Genomic DNA, 24047 nt, shown 5'->3' on the forward strand with positions numbered 1-24047 from the left:
TGCTTGCGCATTTGGGAGCGGAGGCTCGTTACACACTCTACTATGGGTGTAATGAGGCATGTATGTCGTTAGTGTCTGCATAGTGTGGCGTTGTTAAGAGTTTCACTGCACCTGTTAGGACCCTCAGACGAGACGCAACAAAGCCGCTCGTCACCATCAACACAACATTAAAGAAGCGCTGCAGAGCATTAAGGAGAACCCTAATGGAAACCATCTCTTAGCTCTGAAACAGATTGTTTAACCCTCAAGTGACCGAGTGGGGTCATTTATGACCCCGGTCATATATTTTTCTGGACCATTTTTCTTATTTTAATCAGAAAAAGTTGCCTACCATGAATTTGTCAATCTATTTGTGCTTCATTTCCCCATAGAATTTTGCAAGGATCGGCCAATCTGTGTGGAAAGTATAATCCAAACTTGTGTGGGGTCACTTATGACCCCATGGGAAGATCTGTGATATTTTCAACATTATAACTTCAGATGGTACTGATTCTTGACTGATTCTTGATGCCCAGAGTGAGGATGAAAATAGCTCATGATTGTCTCCAAGGATGACTGATGGGTTCCCTGAGATTTGTGTTAAAGTATTGGCATATTCGCTAGTCACCAGTTCTTCTATATTTGATGTCTCGTTTGAAGGTGGGCACTAAAGGGTTAAAATATGATCCATATGATGCACTAATCCTACATCTGGGGACAGACCTGACAGAGTTTTTGGGCAAATTACACGGCAAACAAAGTGAAAATGCAAAGAAAAGGTGACAATGTGGTGGAAAGCGGACGTGTTGCGGTTTGTCGGGGCAGTTGCGCAGGCGAGAGAACACAGCTACTCTGGTTAGCTGTGTAGACTAACACTTACCGACATGACCTCTCCCATTTGGTTTGTCTTCCCTTCTCCACCGGGCACCAAAAAAGCGGCACTTTTCGCGACTGCTTCGGTGATTGGAAAGTAAATGACACTTTTTTTTTTGAGTTACTCAGAAGCCTCGGCAGTGCTTAAACTCAAAACTGGCTTATCAGTAGCCAACAGTGTACCAAGTCAATATTAAAAGTTAGCGGTTAGTTGTAACTTCTGCTTATTTTTTAACTGTCTAGTGTTATAAAACTTAACTTTTCAGTTAGCTGATTCGCGGTTATCTACACACTGTATGTTACACACGGTATATTACACACTGTTTTGCTTCTAAGTGTTAGTAAGCACAGTCCACCTGTGTCTTTACCATAACAGAGCCGAGGTACGGTCTTGCACATGCACAAAAACTTGCAGAGATAAGTCAGATGGACCTTCTTGTCTGGAAACCACTGATTGAAAGCTTTAAACGAGAGCATGAAATTTTGAGATTAATTATTAAAAAGGCATTCAGGTCCAAGAAGGACAAAATTATAGTAGCACTTCGAGGGGAATTTAAGCACTGGAGCGCACTGAACACAAGCGTGAAACATTCTGAAACATTCGGACTAAGCCGCCAAGTGCATAATAATTCCCGCTTGTTAAACCACCTGCTTTCTGAATTTCTCTGTATGCATATGTATTTCATTTCACAAAGCTGACAATGTAAAAGATTTTAAACAGAGATGCATTATGTTTTGTATCCGCTGGTGTGCAACAAGACAGAGGTCACCAGGTCACATTGTAACAATTTTTTTCTTTCACATCAACATGAAATATAACATCTTTGATACATATTTGCTTCTTATCACTTATCAAATCAAATGGCATGCTCTGAATCAAAAATAAATTGTTTAATTTGACAAAAGTTGGCCTTTTTTTTCTTTGCTGCACAACACATCTGTGTCTGCTACATAGTAGCCATCAAGATTTATGATAGCATTGTGGTACCGCCACTACACACACAAGTGTGTGTAACTTTTATTTTCTTGTTGGTTGCGCCTGGTGCAAGGGTTTTTCCACAGGAGTGGAGCAAATGGTTACAGACCAAAATCTTGGCAGCCATCATTATATTTCAGGGATACAACACTGTGGTATTCCAGCCCAGTCTCACATTTTTGTTTTTTGTCCCCCCGTCATGAAATGAATCAAATTTTTGTGATGGGGATTTTTTTAACTCACTATTACTAACCCTACTCCTACCGCCAACCCTAACCTTGACCATAACCTAATCCTACTCCTTCCCCCACCCTAACCGTAACCACCCCAGACTATTAATTTCGTGCAGCCATCACAGAATGAATTAGAATGAATTCATGCTGCCGTGACAAAAATGAGCCACTTTCATCACAATATCACAAACCAATACATTAATGTATATTTCATGCTGCTGAATCATGACTTGCTGTGACACTGGGTTGGGTATTCTGTCTCTTTCTTCAAGATTTTTTGTTAAAATCACATTTATGGTTCATTTTTTACCAACAATTTAACTAGATGTCTTTTTCTCCACCTTGTTCTTGCTCCAGTTCCTGCCATGATCACGTCATACCCCAACACCACTTTGGCCACACAGGGTGAAGAGAAGAAGATGAGCTGCACTGCCCATGGGGAGAAGCCCATCATGGTACGCTGGGAGAAGGAGGAACGTATCATCAATCCCGAGACCAGCCGTTACGTGGTTTCTGTGAAGGAGGTGGGCGACGAAGTCATCTCCACCTTGCAGGTAGGAGGGCTTGATTTGTTAGCATTCATTTTCTTCATGAAGGAACACCGCAGATACGTGACAGCAGAAAGTGATGGTCTTGAGGTTAAAGCAGTGGACTTGTGACCAGAGAATCCTCGGTTCAATTTCTCCATCAGACAGGAAAATCTGGTCTCTCAGTGTGCAGTTGACGTATGAGTTGTGTGAGGCCCACTGGTACTGCTGCTTATCTTTGGAGTCCACAGTGAACTGCAGATGTAAGTGTACGACTTCCCTTGGATGGGACACCAGTCCATCACAGGTTACTTCCCCAGCCAAGGCTGGTACCCGTTTCAAACTAGGTGGACTAAAATGCAGAAGAAGTGTCTTATCCAAGGACACAGACAAGGTAGCATGACTGGGAACCAAACCCAGGTCCATATGTTTGTATCCCAACTCCTACGCCACTGAGTTGGTAGTGCATTACAATATATTTCATTTAGTTTTTAATGTTGAAAAAAACTGCAGTGCTGAGAGAATTTTTTTTTTTTTAGAATTGCATCAAGGATGCAGGGGTGGTGGCCATGTGGTTAGTACACAAGGGTCCCAGTGTGGCAGACTGAACGGTTCCACCTAAAAATCAGCCCCCCTGCCTTCACTGTGCATGCATCATTTCAGAGTGTCAGCAGCGATTCATCAATTATCACCTTATTTCTGCTTCAAACTCCTCTCCAGTCATTATCTATTTCAGCAACAGATATCTGAAGCTTTTGTACAACAATCATTTCCACGTAAATTCAGCATTATTTCATAATAAAAGATGGGGAGCGATCAGAGCACCACAGCAGCACATCTGAGTCTGACTCTCTGAGTCTGACTCTGTACACCTAAAGCGATCAAATGGATTAATGTGATTATTAACCATCAGATGACAAAGTAAAACCTCCTAAATCATTCTAAAGTCAGTTTTAAGCAGAAACGAGGTGACAATCGGTGAATCGCTGCTGACGCTCCGAAATCAATCAATCAATTTTTTTATATAGCGCCAAATCACAACAAACAGTTGCCCCAAGGCGCTTTATATTGTAAGGCAAGGCCATACAATAATTATGTAAAACCCCAACGGTCAAAACGACCCCCTGTGAGCAAGCACTTGGCTACAGTGGGAAGGAAAAACTCCCTTTTAACAGGAAGAAACCTCCAGCAGAACCAGGCTCAGGGAGGGGCAGTCTTCTGCTGGGACTGGTTGGGGCTGAGGGAGAGAACCAGGAAAAAGACATGCTGTGGAGGGGAGCAGAGATCGATCACTAATGATTAAATGCAGAGTGGTGCATACAGAGCAAAAAGAGAAAGAAACAGTGCATCATGGGAACCCCCCAGCAGTCTACGTCTATAGCAGCATAACTAAGGGATGGTTCAGGGTCACCTGATCCAGCCCTAACTATAAGCTTTAGCAAAAAGGAAAGTTTTAAGCCTAATCTTAAACGTAGACAGGGTGTCTGTCTCCCTGATCTGAATTGGGAGCTGGTTCCACAGGAGAGGAGCCTGAAAGCTGAAGGCTCTGCCTCCCATTCTACTCTTACAAACCCTAGGAACTACAAGTAAGCCTGCAGTCTGAGAGTGAAGCGCTCTATTGGGGTGATATGGTACTACGAGGTCCCTAAGATAAGATGGAACCTGATTATTCAAAACCTTATAAGTAAGAAGAAGAATTTTAAATTCTATTCTAGAATTAACAGGAAGCCAATGAAGAGAGGCCAATATGGGTGAGATATGCTCTCTCCTTCTAGTCCCCGTCAGTACTCTAGCTGCAGCATTTTGAATTAACTGAAGGCTTTTTAGGGAACTTTTAGGACAACCTGATAATAATGAATTACAATAGTCCAGCCTAGAGGAAATAAATGCATGAATTAGTTTTTCAGCATCACTCTGAGACAAGACCTTTCTGATTTTAGAGATATTGCGTAAATGCAAAAAAGCAGTCCTACATATTTGTTTAATATGCGCTTTGAATGACATATCCTGATCAAAAATGACTCCAAGATTTCTCACAGTATTACTAGAGGTCAGGGTAATGCCATCCAGAGTAAGGATCTGGTTAGACACCATGTTTCTAAGATTTGTGGGGCCAAGTACAATAACTTCAGTTTTATCTGAGTTTAAAAGCAGGAAATTAGAGGTCATCCATGTCTTTATGTCTGTAAGACAATCCTGCAGTTTAGCTAATTGGTGTGTGTCCTCTGGCTTCATGGATAGATAAAGCTGGGTATCATCTGCGTAACAATGAAAATTTAAGCAATACCGTCTAATAATACTGCCTAAGGGAAGCATGTATAAAGTGAATAAAATTGGTCCTAGCACAGAACCTTGTGGAACTCCATAATTAACTTTAGTCTGTGAAGAAGATTCCCCATTTACATGAACAAATTGTAATCTATTAGACAAATATGATTCAAACCACCGCAGCGCAGTGCCTTTAATACCTATGACATGCTCTAATCTCTGTAATAAAATTTTATGGTCAACAGTATCAAAAGCAGCACTGAGGTCTAACAGAACAAGCACAGAGATGAGTCCACTGTCCGAGGCCATAAGAAGATCATTTGTAACCTTCACTAATGCTGTTTCTGTACTATGATGAATTCTAAAACCTGACTGAAACTCTTCAAATAGACCATTCCTCTGCAGATGATCAGTTAGCTGTTTTACAACTACCCTTTCAAGAATTTTTGAGAGAAAAGATGCATGCAGAGTGAAGCCAGGGACCGATTTTGTAGGGGGGGGGACCGTTCCGTCTGCAACACCGGTTCAAACCCCACCCCATTTCTCCATGTAATGTGGAGTTGCGTCAGGAAGGGCATCCTGTGTAAAACTTGTGCCAATTGAACCTGCAGACTGTCTCGGATTTGCTGTGGCGAACCCGAGTGCAAACAAGCTGAACGCACTTACTTATGATTGTGTAAAGTAACTTCAGGTTTGATTTCACTGCTGTGATCATCAGTCCACCAACTATTGGTTGACACAATTAAGTTGTACTATGTGTAAATCTTTGTTATTCTAAAAAAAAGATGATCCTTTACTGATATGTGTTATTAGTTAAGAGCATTGCCTTTGAAAACTCCAGAACCATGTCTCGTGAGAGTATCTTTCTGTGTGATGTCATTTGGGATACTGGGTGCAGAGGGATGCTTAAAATCTTCAGGAATTTTTGGAATGCATAAATCTGCGTAGTCTATTTCTATTATGTAAATTTAGACAATTAAAATGTCTGTGTAAAGCTTAGAACTTCCAGACACCAATACTTAAGACTCAAAATATTTTTGAGCTGTGGCTCCGATGGGCCTTTTTGTCCCATTTTCAAGCTTGTCCTGCCATCTGCTGATCACTCAGTGTAGTTGCAACTGTCGAGTCTCCTGGAGAAGAGCAGCAGCCAGTCATAGGTGTCTGAGATACTGCACCCTACTGTATCTATGCTTTGACTCTTTGCTAAATCAACAACATTTTTTTGTTTTGATGAATAATCTTCCTTTGCGTTCACCAGATCATGCCCACAGTGAGAGAGGACTCCGGCTTCTTCTCCTGCCATGCAATCAACTCTTTTGGTGAAGACAGAGGAATTATTCAGCTCACAGTACAAGGTAGTTTTCACTCCTGGTTTTAAGCACCGCTTTCAGTAAACACACATTTAAATTTGCAGGTCACTTCATTCATTCATTTTTGATGCTTATCTGGGTCCGGCTCACAGTGACAGCAGACCAAACAGATCATCCCACACTTCCCTATCTTTGGCCATGCTCAACATGACCATCTGGGACAGTGTCCACAGGACATCAGATGCAGATTTAAACTGTTTGTTGATCTACTTGAATCATTTTTATACAAATACATAAGCAACAAATAAATATGTTTTGCAACTTTTCTTATATTATTGAAGCATATATTTCATGCATATTAATTTCGTATGCCAAGGACGTAATAAAATCATTGGCGTTTTTATTTGTCTGTCTGTCTGTCTGTCTGTTAGCAGGATTACGTCAAAACTGCTGCACAGATTGTGATTCAATTTTCACCACAGATAGATATTGGGGCACAGAAGAACCCATTAATTTTTGGAGGTGATCTGGATCCAATTTCTGGATTATGATTTCAATTTGTATGCTTCACTTTGTCAGATTTTGAGGATTAGGTCCAAACTATTTAACAGATTTTCACCAAGTTTTCACCACACACATTGGTGTTAGGCCTTGGAAGACTCCATTAAATTTTGGTGGTGATCTGGTTCCAGATCTGGATTCTGGATCAGAATTTCACTTTGCAGACTTAAGATAAGATAAGATAAGATAAACTTTATTGATCTCACAGAGGAGAAATTTACATGTTACGTCAGCTCTTAAAAAAACACACAAGATGGGTGCAAGTAGAGAAAAATGTTCATCAAACAGCGTGTGCAAGGATAAGCAATAATAATAATACTTGTAACAGTACAATAACATAAGAAAAGGAGGTAGAAATAGAATGTATGTGTGTATATACGTGTGTATATATATATATATATATATATACACACACACACACACATATACATACATACACGCATACATATATGCACACACATACCTATACACATACACATATACACATATGCATATATATATATGTACGTACATATATAAGTACATATGCACATATATATAAACAAGAGTGGGATTGAAAAAGAGATAGGAGCATCTTATTTACAATATGTGAAGTGGAATTTAGATGTGGTAAGGTGACATTAGTGTTGGGATTTGTAAACAAGTTGTTATTGCACGATATGTGGACATATTAATAATATTGCACGTGATTTGTGGACATATTATTGCATGTGGATATATCACTATGTTATTGTACAGTATGACAGCAGCAGGGATCTGCGGTATCATTCCTTCTTGCACTGAGGGTGCCTCAGCCTGTCACTGAACGAGCTGTTCAGCTCCACTACAGTCCGGTGCAGAGGGTGAGAGGATTTGTTCATGGTGGATTTGAACTTGGTTAACACCCTCCTCTCAGCCACCTCCCCCAGAGAGTCCAGAGGACAGCCCAGGACAGAGCTGGACTTCCTGACCAGCTTGTTCAGTCTCTTTCTCTCCCGCTCTGTCCTGCCCGGGGTCCAACAGCATAGAGGAGAGCTGAGGCTACAACAGAGTTGTAGAAGGTCTTAAGCAGAGGCCTGCTCACTCCAAAGGATCTCAGTCTCCTCAGGAGGTGGAGGCGACTCTGACCTTTTTTGTATAGGGTGTCGGTGTTGTGAGTCCAGTCCACTTAGCTGTTGAGGTGAACACCCAGGTATTTGAGACTGTCTACAGTCTTTATGTCCTCCCCCTGGATGTTCACCAGTGGGTGAGGTGGTGGTTTCCTCCTGAAGTCGATCACCATCTCCTTCGTCTTACTGGTGTTGAGACACAAGTGGTTGTGCTCACACCAGTCCATGAAGTCTGTGATGATAGACCGGTACTCCAGCTCGTTCCCCTCAGACACACGACCCACAATGACAGAGCCATCAGAGAACATCTGGAGGTGCCAGCTGTCTGTGTTGTAGGTGAGGTCCAAGGTGTAGAGGGTGAAGAGGAAAGGTGAGAGGACAGTGCTCTGGGGCGCCCCGGTGCTGCACCTTACCACCTCAGACTGACAGCCACGCAGCCGCACGTACTGTGGGTGGTCAGTGAGGTAGTCGATGGTCCAGGTGGCGAGGTGTCCATCCACACCTGCGTCCTCCAGCTTCCCCCGCAGATAAGGTCTGATAGTGTTGAAAGCGCTGGAGAAATCAAAGAACATGACTCTCACAGCGCTCCCGCCGGTCTCCAGCTGGGTGAGCACTTGCTGCAGCAGGTAGATGACAGCGCCATCTACCCCGATGTTGGACCTGTAGGCGAACTGCAGTGGGTCCTGGGTGTCGCTCACCACGGTGCGTAGGTGAGACAGGACGAGCCGCTCCATGGTCTTCATGAGGAGGAAGGTCAGGGCAACTGGTCTGTAGTGGGCTGGTTCCTTGGCGTCCGGTGTTTTGGGAACCGGGACCACACAGGAGGTCTTCCACAGGGTGGGAACCACCCCAAGGCTGAGGCTCATGTTGAAGATGTGGCTGAGGACCTCACTTTTAAGGATTACGTCAAAACTATTTTATGGATACGACATCACGATGTAAAACCAACATCAGGAAGACACTATTTTGTTTCAGCTTGTAAATTAAATATCAGATTGCAACATCTTGATGAGCCGGATCATTCTGGATCAGAATGCAGTTATTGCATTGTGTTGTGGAATCCGGATCCTGGTAAAGTCCGGGTCCTGGTAAAGTCCGGGTCACGATGTGAATCATATATGTTATTTTGAGTCCTTGTTAACCCTTGGCGGGCATCAGAAATCTCAGATTGCTCTTATTTTGTGTACATTTTTGATCTCTCTCTCTCTTTTTTAATGAATGTCTCTTGTTATTGTTGTTGCTGTCCAAAATTGTGGTGTTCCACTGTGAGGGGGTTTCACATTATGCATTCTGTAAAGTGGAAGTGAGTTTTGTTAGGGCCATGTGATGGCCTGTGATCGTTTTTTGTCCTTTCCTGAACACTTCATGATACTGATTTTTTTTTTTTAACACTGACTTCTGTCATTTTTATAAAATAAAATGAAAAGTATTTGCAAGTGCAACAATCTCAATAGCAAGTCTGCAGCATGACTGACAGTATTTTGTTTTTATAAAATTTAGATGTGTTTTCACTGGTTTCTAGTTGCACTGAATGAACAAGTGTTTTGTTAAAAATTGTGCCTTGTAGAACCCCCAGATCCCCCAGAGGTGGAGATCAGAGAAGTGAAGGATCGGACTATCGCCTTGCGTTGGACTATGGGCTTTGACGGCAACAGCCCCATAACAGGTTTTGATATTGAGAGCAAGAACAAATCAGGTACAGTAAAGTACAGTTTTGCACGAATATATTCATATTCATACAAAATCTGAGAAGAATCATGTTTTTAACATGATCTGCTTCAGGTCATGAACTGAATCTACTACTGTCACTTTGTCTTCACACAATTCATTATGACGTGTTTTCGTACACTTAAGCAGGATTTGACCTCTTGCCCTATTTTGTGTCTTCACCATCTCCAGTAAATCTTGACCTCTTTGCTCCCACAGCCTCCTGGGACACGGCTCAGAAGACCAAAGATGTTTCACCTCAACTCAACCAGGCCACCATCATTGACTTGCACCCGTCCTCCACATACAATATCCGCATGTTCGCCAAGAATCTGATCGGCAAGAGTGAGGCCAGTAATGAGCTCACCATCACCACAGATGAAGCAGGTGAAGACATGAACTGTTTTTGTTCTGCACTCAAACATGAAGTACATGTTACACAGTATTTGAATTATTATATGAAAATGTTACAGACTCACAGGTCAGGTCAGATCTTGGAGTATATGCTGGTGCCAAGGGCCACTGCATCCACCACACTATCATACTGCCATGCATCGTGGTTGGCAAAAACCAAGGCAGACAACTCACCCATCACTACCTCCCAAAAGTAACCATCTACCTGTCACAGCCAGGTGAACCGTGGGTGCCCCTAGACTTCTTCCAGCTGCTAGGGTCTTCAGCTCTGAGGCACCTGTACACTGGATCACACTCAGGGAAGTGTTGCACATAGTTAAAATGTCATAGCTGACACTCCCCCAGAATGCAAGTGACACTCCTCATCTCAGTCTCTCTAAGTCACTGTTCTTTTGACACTAAGTCATACCAGCTGTATCCACGGATCCTTATTAGCAGCTTAATACTAAATATATCTAGTCTTCATCACTAGTTAAGATTCAGATCTCATAACCATAGAGTAGCAGCAGGACCCTAACAACTTGGACGTTCATTCTCCTGCATAGGTAAAACCATTGCCAAACATCCTCTGTCCAGGGACCTCATGATTCCGTATGGTCTTGCTAATAATTTCTCAACCTCACAGGCTGAGGAAATGGAGACATGAATATTACTGCTGAGATAAATGCATCTTTCAACAAGTTTGACACATTTACCACAAACAGACATACTTCTAGTAGCTGCGTGCAGGAAGTTATTAGATTAGATTAGATAGAACTGTATTAATTCCTTGGGAAGACGCACTCAGGGAAATTGAATGTCTGAATCTTAGTCTCAATCCAGGACAATTGCAAATCCAGACACTTTCACTCCTCACTCAGCTTCTCACGTGCTGCAATTGGCGCATCCATTGATTTTGCAGATCACAGCATCATCCACAAAGTCAAGGCCAATAGAGCTTTCCTCACTGATAAATGCACCCAAGTTATTGGACTATACAACCCTACCTAAAACCCAGTCCATGCAAGTGCTGAACAGTATAGGACCTAGAACATGTCCATGATGAACTCCAGAATTAAGTGAGAAGAATTCAGTATCTGCCCTGACTCCTCACATCACGCACAGTTCCAGTGTACAGACCTACTATGATGTCCAGCAACTCCTTGGGTCTCACAAATTCTCAGGATATCGCACAAAGCTGCCTTATCAGCTGAATCAAACATTTTGTGAAAATCAACATACAGTCATGTACAAGTATTTGAACAGTGGCAATTTTTTGTAATTTTGCCTTTGTACACCACCACATGGAATTAAAAATCATTGTTTAACTGAGGTATCAGTTTTCATCTTTAGGATTCAAATATCCCATCAACCATTTAAAAATTATAGCCATTTTAGTACACAGTCCTTTCATTTTTAGAGGCCCTAAGTAATTGGGCAAAGTAAAAATAATTATTGTTAGACAAATCATCACTTTTGCATCAGTCACTAAGTATGGTACTGTAGATTGTGGAAATTGCGATGGATGAAAAAAGGAGTGACAATTTCCCATGTGGACAATGAAATAGCATGCCATTTATTTCTCCTTTGGTTCACAAAACACACAGACTTTATAGAACAGCTTAGCCCTGCCCATTAACCACGCAGGGGTACTGACAGGAAAACATCAACATGGCCGAGAGACTTTAGTATGCACTTCACACGTCAGTGTTTTGTCACATAACAAGAACAAAGATCATTGATTACCCACGCAGGGATCCTGACGGGATACAGGAACAAAGAACATCCATTACCCACGCAGGGATCCTGATGTAAAAACATGAAAGGAGCCAAGACATTTTGATATGCACTTTTCACATCTCGGCATGTTATCACATGCAAAACAGGGAACACACTCTAACCACAGGTGGCACCACTTGTTATGGTGAATTATGTCCACAATGTCCATTACGTGTTGAATGTCCGCCACAAGGGTAATTCTGTCTGGAACAGGCAGTTCTTAAATACATAGTCTGCCATGTGCCTTCTGGTAAAGTGTAGCTGAAAATTCATGTATTCCTTTTCAGAAAATGTGCCTTAGTGTCACTGTACCATGGAGCTGTTAATTGGTCTTATTTCATTTAACTCATTGTGATCCTGGTGGACTGGGATGTTGATTTTGTCTTCATCTTCCCTGCAGTTTATTTTTGAATGGTACATTGTTTTATTGTTCAACTTTGTGTTTTGTTTTTTCTAACATAAAGCTCTTTGAAATCACATCTGTGAAAGTGCTTCACAAATGAAGTTATTATTAAAGTTACTACTTGTGGGATATTAAATGAAACATTTTTGGCATTATCCCACTAACAAACAATAGGACAAAGAAAGTAAGTCATCTAAAACATAACCTTCTGGGGTATGTGACAGTATGAAGCACAGAAACTACTTTTGGAACAAAATGGTTGAATGGAAACAAATAGTAAATATAAATCAATTACACTTTCAAAGTGATGGAGATGATAGTGACTGTGAAGAAAAGGACAGAATGTGAGTCAATTCATTAATCGCCGTGGTGACCTCTCGTGCATTATTGAACACATGCTGACCCTGAAATCATAGTGGAACTTTTCAATTAGCAGCCTCAGCAGTAAAAGCCACACTGAGGCTGATGCTCTTCTGCAAACATGTCTCCCTAAACCTCCACGTCACCCTCCTTGTGACACGCCCACAGTGTATTTCTTCCTCACCCTTGAGACAATGATGGAGTAAACACACCCTCACGTGTGTGAAAGTAGATCTGCTTGTGTGTGTGTGTGTGGTCATATTTAATTTGGTGCTGTGATCTCAGCTCCTGATGGACCACCTCAGGATGTGCAGCTAGAAGCCCTGTCCTCTCAGAGCATCCGAGTCACCTGGAGGGTAAGTTCACAAAACCATGTGCATGGCATGTGATGGGACAAAGTTGCTGTATCTGACACACTGCTGTTTCAAATTCACACCTCTAAAATGTCATTATTATTATTATGATGATGATGATTTTTATTATTATTATTGTCATTATTATTACGAGTAGTAGTAGTAGTAGTAGTAGTAGTATCAGCCCCATATTGACCAAATTTACAGGAGCAATTATCAGAAATGTTAAAAAATCAAAATCACAATCAAATTTATTGCCAAGTAAGTTCTAACATACAAGGGATTTGATCTGGTGTCATTGGTGCATAAACGACAATAAAAAGAAAAGGAAAAAGTACTTCTGTAAGAAGTAAAGGAGTCAGACTAATGGGCAAAACTATTTTCACTGTCAAATAAATAGAGTGGAATGGGGCTGTGCAAGGCATGTAGTGTCTTTCAGTGCAGGGATGATAATTTGTAGTTTGTGGGAGTGGGGGGGGAGGCAGGGTAAATGGGGGTCTCTGGCATTATTTATAAGTCTAGCTGCGGACAGAAAGAAACTGTTTTTGTGTCTTGAGGTCTTAGTTCTGATGGACCTCAACCATCTGCCAGAGGGGAGAGTGATAAAAAATTTGTTTCCTTGGTGAGCAGGATCCGCCGCTATCTTCCTTGCTCACCTCAGGGCCCTGGAGGTGTACAGGTCCTGTAGGGATGGCAGATTGCAGTTGATTACCTTCTCTGCTGCATGGGTAATACACTGCAGTCTGCTCTTGTCCTTAGCATTGGCTACAGAGTAGCAGACGGTGATGGAGGAGGATACAAGATGTAGTCTAATCTATGTTTTCTATTTCGCATCTGAGTTGTGGGCAATGTATGTTTTCCTTTAGGCAAGTAGAATATTTGTTTCACAGTTGGAGTTGATGTTTTGTAGGCCATCTGTGTCAATTTTGCTTAGTTGCATCAATAATCAAAACTTGTGCCAACCCTGAGCAAAAATGGGGGACAGTCAATGTAGATACGAGGGGCAATTGATAGTTTTGAGCCTGACCCAGAAATGTAGGGCATGGTTCTCCATCTTTTGCATTCCGTGAGTCAAAGTTTCACACATTCTCGAGAAATGTTGAGATATCTATCTATCTATTCATCCATCCATCCATCTATCTATACAGCCATATTAGAACACACACACACACACACATATATATATATATATATATATGAGACAAGATTGCAAACATTAAGCATGGTGTCTTTTAAAGTCAAAATCCAGAGGGACTTTTTAATGTCACCATCTGAAAATACCACTGTTATTCCTTTGCCAGGCACCCAAGAAACACCTCCAAAATGGAGCCATCAAAGGGTATCAGGTGGGCTACAGGGAGTACAGCTCTGGTGGAAACTACCAGTTCAGTGTGATCAGTGTGGAGACCACCGGAGACAACGCAGAGAGCTTAGTGCTGGACAACCTGAAGAAATTTACTCAGTACGGGGTGGTGGTGCAGGCCAGTAACAGTGCTGGGACTGGACCCTCATCTACAGAGGTTGCTGCTACCACACTGGAGGATGGTGAGTAAAGCAGCAAGTGTAACTGATAGGTGGCTCTAGAGGGAACTTATTGTGGCTGTAGCTACCACAAAAAAAAAAAAAGAAATTCAGAAGGTCCACTATACGCCAACCAAAATCCCCCCAAAATTCTCTGCTTGGTCTGCTCTTATAGTTTCCCTAGTGTCAATAACATCCCTGAGTTACTGTTCATACAATGCCCTGGGATCAACTGAGCAAGTTCACACCATCCACATTATGCAAGATGTGTTTGTTTTCAGGGCAGCACAGTGGCTTAGTGGTTAGCACTGTTGCTGTTGATCGATACCCACTTGTGCCCTTTCTGTGTGGAGTTTGCCTGTTCTCCCCGTGCTTGCATGGGTTCTGTCAGAGTGTTTCGGCTTTCTCCAACATCCACAGACATGCAGGTTCGGTGGATTGGGCACTTTAAATTGTCTGTAGGAGTACATGTGGGTGTGAATGTGTCTGTCTGTATGTGGCCATTTGACAGATTGACATCCTGTCCAGGGTGTACCCACCTCACACCCTATGACTGCTGGCATAGGCTCCAGCCCCCCTGCTACCTGATCTTGGATAAGCACTTGGAGTGTGTTTGTTTTCATAACATTGTTTGCTTTTGTTTGGTAGCATGATTAAAAATAGACAGTTTTGCTCTCAAACAACAACAGTCCAACTTCAGAAAGAGTAAAGAATAGCCTCTATTCTGACATTCTGTCATTTGTTGTCAGCTGTTTGTTTTTTCAATTATTCTGTGTTTATTTATTTTCAAGTTTATTATTTACATTTGTGTCCCGTCAGGAGGGTAAATATAATGTTTCAGTCAAGCAGTTGCTTAGTTGGTTCTGTTTGTATGCATACACAATGTGTAAACTTGAAATTTATTTCAAAATGCATATTTGCGCATTTAGTACAATTTTGTCATCCCACCACTAAATAATCACGCCCCCACCTCAGGTCATCAAGAAAAGAAATCTCTGGAGGTGCCACTGTGAAGAAAATAAATAAATGTGAAATTTGATGATGTGTCTCTGGGTGGTCACACTTGAGATTTCAGAGCAAATTTCAGTCATTCTCAATTAAAAGTACATTGATTCATTTGGCGAAATATCCACACAAGTATTATGTTTTGCAGCTATTTCAACATTGGTTAAATTGTACATGCAAATTCATGGCGACACACAATCACAAGCCATCATGACACCACAACAGAAGTAAACTTGACAAAATGGACACTGCTACCACAATAGCTTGCCATGCTAAGTGAGCCACATTTATAAACGCTTCATTATTGCTGTATAAGTGGTTCCAACAACAGACTGATGTAGTTTGTGGTCTGTTGTTGAAAGACAAGACTGGACAGTAGCACAATCAAACACCATTCAATAAACTGTTAACATGTGAATTTAGGAAGTTTCTTCACCTGGACGCGAGTATTTTATTTGTAGGATTTTTCACCTGGTATGTAAATTCTCAGCCAATCACAAAGTCAGTACTAACTACGTCATTCACGCGATTAGCATACGATTAACATACCAATACACACACACCAAAAGGTGAACAAACACTGGCCCCCACTTACATTCTGGGTAAAATGTACTGATAATAAATGAAGTTGTATTACGTTCTTCAAAAAGCCGAGCCTTGTGCTGTTGGAGTGTTGAAATAATCCCAAAAATTTCTCCTGTTTGCTCACAAAAAGTAGACAATTTAATGCTTATGACTGGAGTCTGACTTTCAATCTTTAAACTAACGTATCACTCCATAAAATAGTTTTCATCTATGGAGTGAAACATTAGTTTAGAGATACATTTTTAAAGATAGAGAGTTTAAAGATACATTAAAGTTATTTGAATTAATGTACGTATCACTTAAAGTTATTTAAATTAACGTATCACTCCATAAAAAAGTTTTCATTTATGGAGTGAAACATTAGTTTAGAGATACATTTTTAAAGATAGAGAGTTTAAAGATACATTAAAATTATTTGAATTAATGTATCACTTAAAGTTATTTAAACTAATGTATCACTCCATAAAAAAATTGCGCCAAAAGATGAACAAACGCAGAATAAACACTGGCCACCACTCCAAATTGCACCTCCATGTGTTGTTGACATTTTGTTTGCCTCATGAATGAATTATAAATATAGAAGCAGACACATGCGTTTGTTTTATAGCACTTCCTTTCTTTTTTTTAATTTTCTTAGTGTCCATCTCTCAATGCAGTAGATCAGTGAAATCTGTTCAATGTGGTTTTCTTGGCTTCACTTTTATTTTGAGATGGTCCCAAATAATTCATGGGTTAATGCAAGAGGGAAGAGTGAGATGTGATGTCATCAAATATATCTTATTTTATTAAACAAAAGAAATATAAACTATAAACAGAACAATGAACAGAATCATCAGGATTCAAAAGACATTCAACAGTGAAATTTGATGTAGTCAAATTCATCTTCTTTTATTAAACAAAAGAAATATAAACAGAACCATGAACAGATTCATCAAGATTCAAAAGCAGTGGTGTCAAAAGTACACACATTTGTTACTTAAGTAGAAGTATAGATACTGCAGTTTAAAAACACTCTGGTAAAAGTTGAAGTATCAACTTGACCTCTTTACTCAAGTAAAAGTGAAAAAGTATGTGCTCCAAAACCTACTTAAAGTATAAAAGTATAAAGTAACCTTAAAAAAAAGAAAAGAAAAAAAAAAAGGTAGATGCCACTATATGAATTGAAAGCTTCATTTAAAAACTGATTCGTTCTACGTGGCCCAAAACCCAAAGTTACCCCCCAACACCACCTGCACGCAAATGTTTCAATTCTAGAAGCTCTGAAATGCAATCTGGGACTATTCCAGATAATAAACTGCAGTGAGTGCAGCATCCATTTAGTGAAGGAAAAAAAAACAAAAAAAAAAACAAAACACAACTTTCCTTATTCAAATTAATTCCAGTAGTATTCTGCTCTTACTAGGATGCAGCAGTTTTCTAGTTTGGCAGATAGTTCTGGAGAAAATCACTGAAGAAATTAACAAATTGAAAATATGGTTTGACCGAAACAAACTGTCATTAAATAAGACAGGGATGAAATGGAGGTGTAAGAGTCACTAGGTGTTCACAGGAAACATTTATTTATGTATGTATGTATTTATTTATGTATGTTCATTGCTTTCAGGTTCTTTTTGTCTCTTTCTCTAAAATTGTATATAATAATCATTAGATTATTAATATATAAACAAAAATAAATGTAAGAAATATTACAATTTGAAAACAAATGCACCGAACGTGATGAGAGCTGCAACTGCTTAATGCTAAGTTTTAACATTGAAAATGCCATAGACATGCTAACGCGTTAGCGTCGCTCCCATTTTTAAGTTATAAAATACATCTATCAACTGTTTCAGAAGACCATAACAGGTCGGTTTAACATAGAAAAGGTAAATAACACTCACAGACGTATGCTCTTTAGGGTTTTAGCGGGGGAAAATTAAGCGAAAGAAAGAAGGAATAAACGAAGCAATAGGTCGAAGCATTGCTTCAATCTGCGAACCACTGCTTCGATTGGTGCACGGTTCAAAGCAAAGCCGTGCTGCAGAAAAGTTGATTACAGGCGCACATGACGTGAAATATATACATATATAAATATTAAACTGAAGCCAAGAGTAACGAGGCTGTTTGTTTTAAAAATGTAAGGAATAGAAAGTACAGATACTTGTGTGAAAATGTAATGAGTAGAAGTCAGAAGTAGGCAGAAAAATAAGTAATGGAGTAAAGTATAGATACCTAAAAAGTGTACTTAAGTACAGTAACGAAGTATTTGTACTTCGTTACTTGACACCTCTGTTCAAAAGACATTCAACAGTGAAATTTGATGTAATCAAATTCATCTTCTTTTATTAAACAAAAGAAATATAAACTATAAACAGAACCATCAGGATTCAAAAAGTCCATTTCCACACAAATAGAAAGCAAAAAACAGGAAAAAAAACAAACAAATCATGCAGTATTTACCTTCAGTTGTGAGAAGTCGGGTTATGAATGGACTCACAAGCGCAACTTGAAGTGGTGGACATTGTGCGTTCACTGTTTGGTGCGTTTGATTGCCTTTTGGCGCATGCGCATTGGTATGTTAATCGTATACTAATCGTGTGAATGACATAGTGGGTACTGACTATGTGACTGGCTGAGAATTTACATACCAGGAGAAATATACTACAAATTAACTACTCGCCACCTGGTCATGACAGCTAGCTTGGCTAATTAGCATGTAGCTGCCAGAAAGCAAATGTGAGCTCATCTGTGAGCGCATGATGCATACTGAGAATGTGTCCAACAGTAAGTAATGTTGCATGGTTTCCCATTTCGCAGTTTTTCTAAAAATATAACCACCCAGCTTTATTGTAGATGAATTATATATAAATTCACATAAAATCTTGCAACTAAAAAACCAACATGCTGTAAAATCAGACCACGATGAATGCCAAAGCTCTCCAAAAACATTATGTGATCTGTTGAATGTTTTTACATACACAACCTCTCGGAATGCAAGGTCAGCGTTTGAGAGTATATATGTGAAGATGTGTCACAGCCTAGTGCGCGCTAGGGGGTACTGCAGGTGCAAGTAGCCCTGTGATGCCTACTTAACTGTTAACATTGTGTGTCCTGATTTCTTTGTGTCAGTTCCCAGTCGCCCTCCAGAGAATGTCCAGGCCACTGCCACGTCTCCAGAGGTCATCTCCCTGTCCTGGTTGACTCCACCCAAAGACGCCCTGAATGGTAACCTTCTTGGCTTCAGGGTCATCTACTGGGCCAACCTGCCTGATGGAGGTACAGATACATATATGTGTTTAATTCATATAGTTAATTTATAGTTCTTGTAAATGTGTGACTTTAATCAGAGAGATGTTCTGAGATTTTTTTATTTACAAGTTTGTGATTATTAGATTAGATAGAACTTTATTAATCCCTTGGGAAAACTCCCTCAGGGAAATTGAGGTTCCAGTGAGCACTGAATAGCAGCACACATGGTAAGAAGCACACACAGTATCAAAAGTGACAGTAAAACCAATTTGCAAATATAAATATAAATACACAAATACTGCTTGCTACTGGTTTACTGGCTACTACTGTTACTCTCCTTCCTGTCCTCTGTCTTCTTGTTACTCTGTCATTTGTGTACTGTGTATGTCATTATATACTTGTAGAGCATGTTTATAGGTCCCCCCCCTTGTAAATCTGTGAGCATTTTTCTTGCTATTTTATCACTTTCATGTACACTCTCTGGGGTCACTGTTGTTTTCTAAATCCAAAAGGGAGTCATAATCTGATGGATTACATCCACTCTCATGTTTAGTCAAAATCTGACTCACATCTCTCTGAAGGCAAAAACTGTAATACTTGATGAAATAACTGCTTTGTGATAATAATGTAATGAACTCCATCATTCATACCAGTTATTATGCACCACCTTTTTGTTAGCCAGGTGCGTAATCTAAGAAATAACCAATCTAGGTGAAACATTCTGCACAGTCCTGCAGACATGAGACTGAGAGTCAGGCTTGCATGATGCGCGGGGACACTGTGATTACCTTTGACCCTTGAGCTGTCACATCATGTTGGCCTGCCTATGGAACGTGATTGTTCGGGATGTGACAGGCAGGACTAGTTTGCATAGTAACAGTGACTGAATGTTCAGTGCCGAATTAAACACATCACTGTGTGTAAGTGCGTGTTGTATCAAAGTTACACATTTTATGATAAACACCATCTTTGTGCTTAAACTACACACTTTTCTACACCTATCAGACATAAGAGATACTTCATAATGAAAGAACACAACACCATTAACCAGCAGAGGGAGACTCAAGATCACTTTTTAAATAATGGTGCAATTTGTGGCCAAATTAGTCTTTTCACAAAAAATGTTGATACACTCAGTAATTTTGAATATTTGCAGCAGTTAATACTTACAGATATGCAGTAGAAAAAAAAAAACATTTTAAATGGATGGTAAACGGACTGTATTTATATGGCACTTTTCCAACTATATCAGAAGCTTAAAGTGCTTTACAATGATGTCTCACATTCATCACAAACTCACACACTGATATCAGGGTGCTGCCATGCAAGGCGCTCACTACACACCAAGAGCAACTTGGAGATTAAGGACTTTGCCCAAGGGCCCTTAGTGATTTTCCAGCCAGACGAGGGTTTGAACCAAGGATCCTCTGGTCTCAAGCCCACTGCTTAACCACTAGATCATTGCCTCCTCAATAATTTTAAATGTGTTGTAAATGACATACTCGTTAATATAGCAACCAGCAACTATTTTCTGATGTAAATATTCATTCATTCATTTTCACCCGCTTATCTGGGTCTGGGTCACGGTGGCAGCAGAGCAAGCAGCTCATCCCACACTTCCCTACCAAGGCCAAGTCCTGTAACTCTTTCCAGGGATCCCAAGGCGTTCCCAAGCCAACTGGAAAATATAATCTGTCAAGTGTGTCCTGGGTCTTCTCCAGGGCTTCCTTCTGGTTGGACGTGCCTAGAAGACCTACCTAGGGAGACGACCAGGGGGCATCCTCACAACATGCCCAAACCACCTCAACTAGCTATTTTTGATGCAAAGAAGCAGGGGCTCTACTCAGAGTCCCTCCCATATAGTCGAGCTTCTCACCCTGTCCAGGAGTGGAAGCCCAGATACCCGACGGAGGAACCTAATTGATGCTGCTTGTATCTGCAATCTTACTCTTACCATCTTTACCCAAACCTCATGACCACAGGTGAGGATAGGATAGTGTAAATTGACGGGTAAATTGAGAGCCTCGCATTCCGGCTCAGCTACTTCTTCACCACGACGGTCCAGTACGGCATCCGTAAGATTTCAGATGCCACCCCAATCCGTCTATCAATCTCACGTTCCAACTTACACCCACTCGTGAACAAGAACCTGAGATACTAAAACTCCTCCACATCTTCCTCAAACTCAAACTGAAGGCAAATCTCTAAAACTTGATAAAACCTGTAAATAATAATCAGATTTATTGCCAGTTTTCAGTCAGGGGATGGAAACATGATAAGTGATAAGAATGGTGTCAAAGGTCAGTATCAGTTTGTACAGGGGTCAAAAGTTAAAGTTGCTCCATTAATTTTGCTCCAGCTGTATTTGTACTGAATTTCATGCTTGTATTACAATTTGAAGCATTGTTTCAGTTATCTGCTGCACAAAAAGCCAACATGTTTGCACTCTTAAACAGCTAACAGACAGACATGCCAACTTGAATTAAAGGAGAAATGCTGCTTTTAACAACCTGGACTTCATTTCTGACATAAAATACAGTCATTTACTCACCAGTATAAGTTTGGTGTGATTAGAAGTCCATAGTTCAAACAATGTGTTCAGTTCAAATCTGGAGCAAACATTTTTCTTCTTCTACTAAGGTGGATTAGAACTTTTTGTGGTACACAGCACCAACTACTGGACAGGAGGAACCTAGCAGTCAATGTGACTCACTAATCTGAAAATGGAGCTCTTTCAACCAGACGTGTGGTGCTGTGACATGTCAATCATCTGTGTCCAATCAGATTTCAGGAGAGTCCAGTGAAACCACGGCCTCCGCTTTAGCTCCACCCATGCCAGGAAATGTTCAACATTGGACATTTCCTGTTTCACTGTGACTGAGAATTCAGCACTTCCTGTTTGAGTTGCACTTGCCACTGAGTTCCCGCGAGATTCCATGGGATCTCGTCTGTCAATAGAATAGAATAGAATAGAATAGAATAATTCTTTATTGTCCACCGATGTGGAAAACTGTCTTCAGCTCACCAGTACAAAAAAGACAACACTAAAATACAAACATAGTCATACAAACACACGAATAAAACAAAGATAAGATACAGAAAATACATAGAAGTAAAGGAAGAAGTAGAATAAGACCTAGTAAGATAAATAAAATGTAAAATAAGATCTAATAAAATCAAATAAAACAGAAGTAAAGCAGTTCAGGTTTTATTTGTGGAGTGGTCACTTTTTTGAGTTCATTATGGCGACGGCATTTGGTATAAAAGAGTTTTTAAAAGAACCTTTGGCCAGAGGAAGTTTGGTGAATCCAGGAAGTTTTTGACATTTGAACATTTCCTGTTTTACTGTGGACTTGAATTTTGGCACTTCCTGTTTAGAACGCCCTGTACCATGAGTGAGCTTCGTGCCGCTGTGCGACGCTTCACTCATATTATGTAGAAAGGTACTGGGTGTGACATAAGGACAGTGGAAGAAAGAGGAGGAGATTTGGTGGTGAAATGAAGATGTCTAGGAAAGCATAAGGAGAAAGAGGTTGGGAAAAAAAGAATTGGGATAGCCAGAGAGATGAAGAAAGTAGACAGGAACACAAGGAGATGTGGCGTATGGTGACAGTGACAAAGGCTCAGGTAATGACCTACAGTGACTTGTACCAATTGGCCAGAATAAGGGACTGAGCTGGAAAAGTTGTGCAGCAGGTTAGTGTAGTAAAGGATTCAGATGGTAATGTGTTGACAAACGAGGAGGGTATGTTGAGAAGGTGGTGATGGACTGCTTGATGGACGAGACCTGCAGCCAAACGAGTGTTCTGATGGATTTTAACAGTTTAAAAAATTGATCCTAGGAAGACAAATTGCATTATTACACAAAAAGGATAGATTTTGATCATGAAAGAAATAGAAAAACATTGTTGCCCATTAAGTACATGTCAGTTAAAAACAAAATATCACAAAATCTGTCTTGCTCTCAGCTTCATTACTTTTTAATAGCATGTAATAAATGCATTAGAAATAGCTGTTTTCCCAACTTTCTCAACAGCTTTTAAACATGTGGGCTTGAATCATTTCAGTTTGCAAAGGGATGGTGACAGAAACCACTGGTTTAAGAAAATAGCCATTATATTGGAACTGGACATGTGAAGACCTCTGTCCATCGTTTAAATTGCTAGTTAATACCCACAGACACAGCTGGTCCCAAAGATCTCTGGAGATCCAAAGCGTGACTGAGGGTAGCTGATTGTTACCAGCGACAACCCTGAATCCAGGATTGTTTTACATTTGTTGTTAAATATATTATATCCAAGACTGCTGTGTAACAGGTCTCTGTCTGGCGTCTATTTCCACCTTTTGCAGAACGTGTTATTCACATGTGTACTCCAGTGGCAGCTTGTCATATCAATGTTTAATTCCACTGGATGGGACTTTTAAAGTAAAAATGTAAATTTTACCTTTAATTCTTACTCCTTCCTCTCCTGTTTTGTGTCCTTCAGAACTCGGTGACATCAGGAATGTGACGACCTCGAAGCCCTCTCTGGAGCTGGATGGACTGGAGAAGTACACCAACTACAGCATCCAGGTGTTGGCCTTCACTCGAGCGGGTGATGGCGTTCGCAGTGAACAAATTTATACCCGCACCAAGGAGGATGGTAGGAGAATGAAGACATCTATGTAAATGGAAGGCACAATGTGTTTTATGTCATATGTGTAGTTCAAATAAAATCCCAGGTTGTAGATTTTCTCTGGTGTTGAGGAAGTAGGCCAACAAACAGGAAGATGAAACCTTGTCCTTTGTGATTAGCCCTGGGCCTTTCTGAAATCCAAATCTAAAATCACCATTGACCCCAAATACCTTTATCTTCGCCAAAACAAGCCCTTTAAGGGCAATTCTGGTGTCAGTATTC

At 40.5% G+C, this 24047-nt stretch overlaps 1 protein-coding gene across 2 annotated transcripts in view; it reads left to right on the forward strand.

Moving 5' to 3' along the window:
• dscama (Down syndrome cell adhesion molecule a) overlaps positions 1–24047 on the forward strand; it is a 385227-nt gene that overhangs the window by 288507 nt on the left and 72673 nt on the right. For both annotated transcript variants that reach the window (XM_034178954.1, XM_034178955.1), the window contains exons 12-19: positions 2419–2615; positions 6115–6211; positions 9383–9511; positions 9742–9909; positions 12743–12813; positions 14112–14355; positions 19030–19176; positions 23637–23792. In XM_034178954.1, coding sequence (XP_034034845.1) covers positions 2419–2615; positions 6115–6211; positions 9383–9511; positions 9742–9909; positions 12743–12813; positions 14112–14355; positions 19030–19176; positions 23637–23792 — 1209 coding nt within the window. The remainder of the gene's footprint in view (positions 1–2418; positions 2616–6114; positions 6212–9382; positions 9512–9741; positions 9910–12742; positions 12814–14111; positions 14356–19029; positions 19177–23636; positions 23793–24047) is intronic.

The sequence above is a fragment of the Thalassophryne amazonica genome, chromosome 9 (assembly GCF_902500255.1).
Source record: "Thalassophryne amazonica chromosome 9, fThaAma1.1, whole genome shotgun sequence".
In the NCBI taxonomy this organism is placed as follows: domain Eukaryota; kingdom Metazoa; phylum Chordata; class Actinopteri; order Batrachoidiformes; family Batrachoididae; genus Thalassophryne; species Thalassophryne amazonica.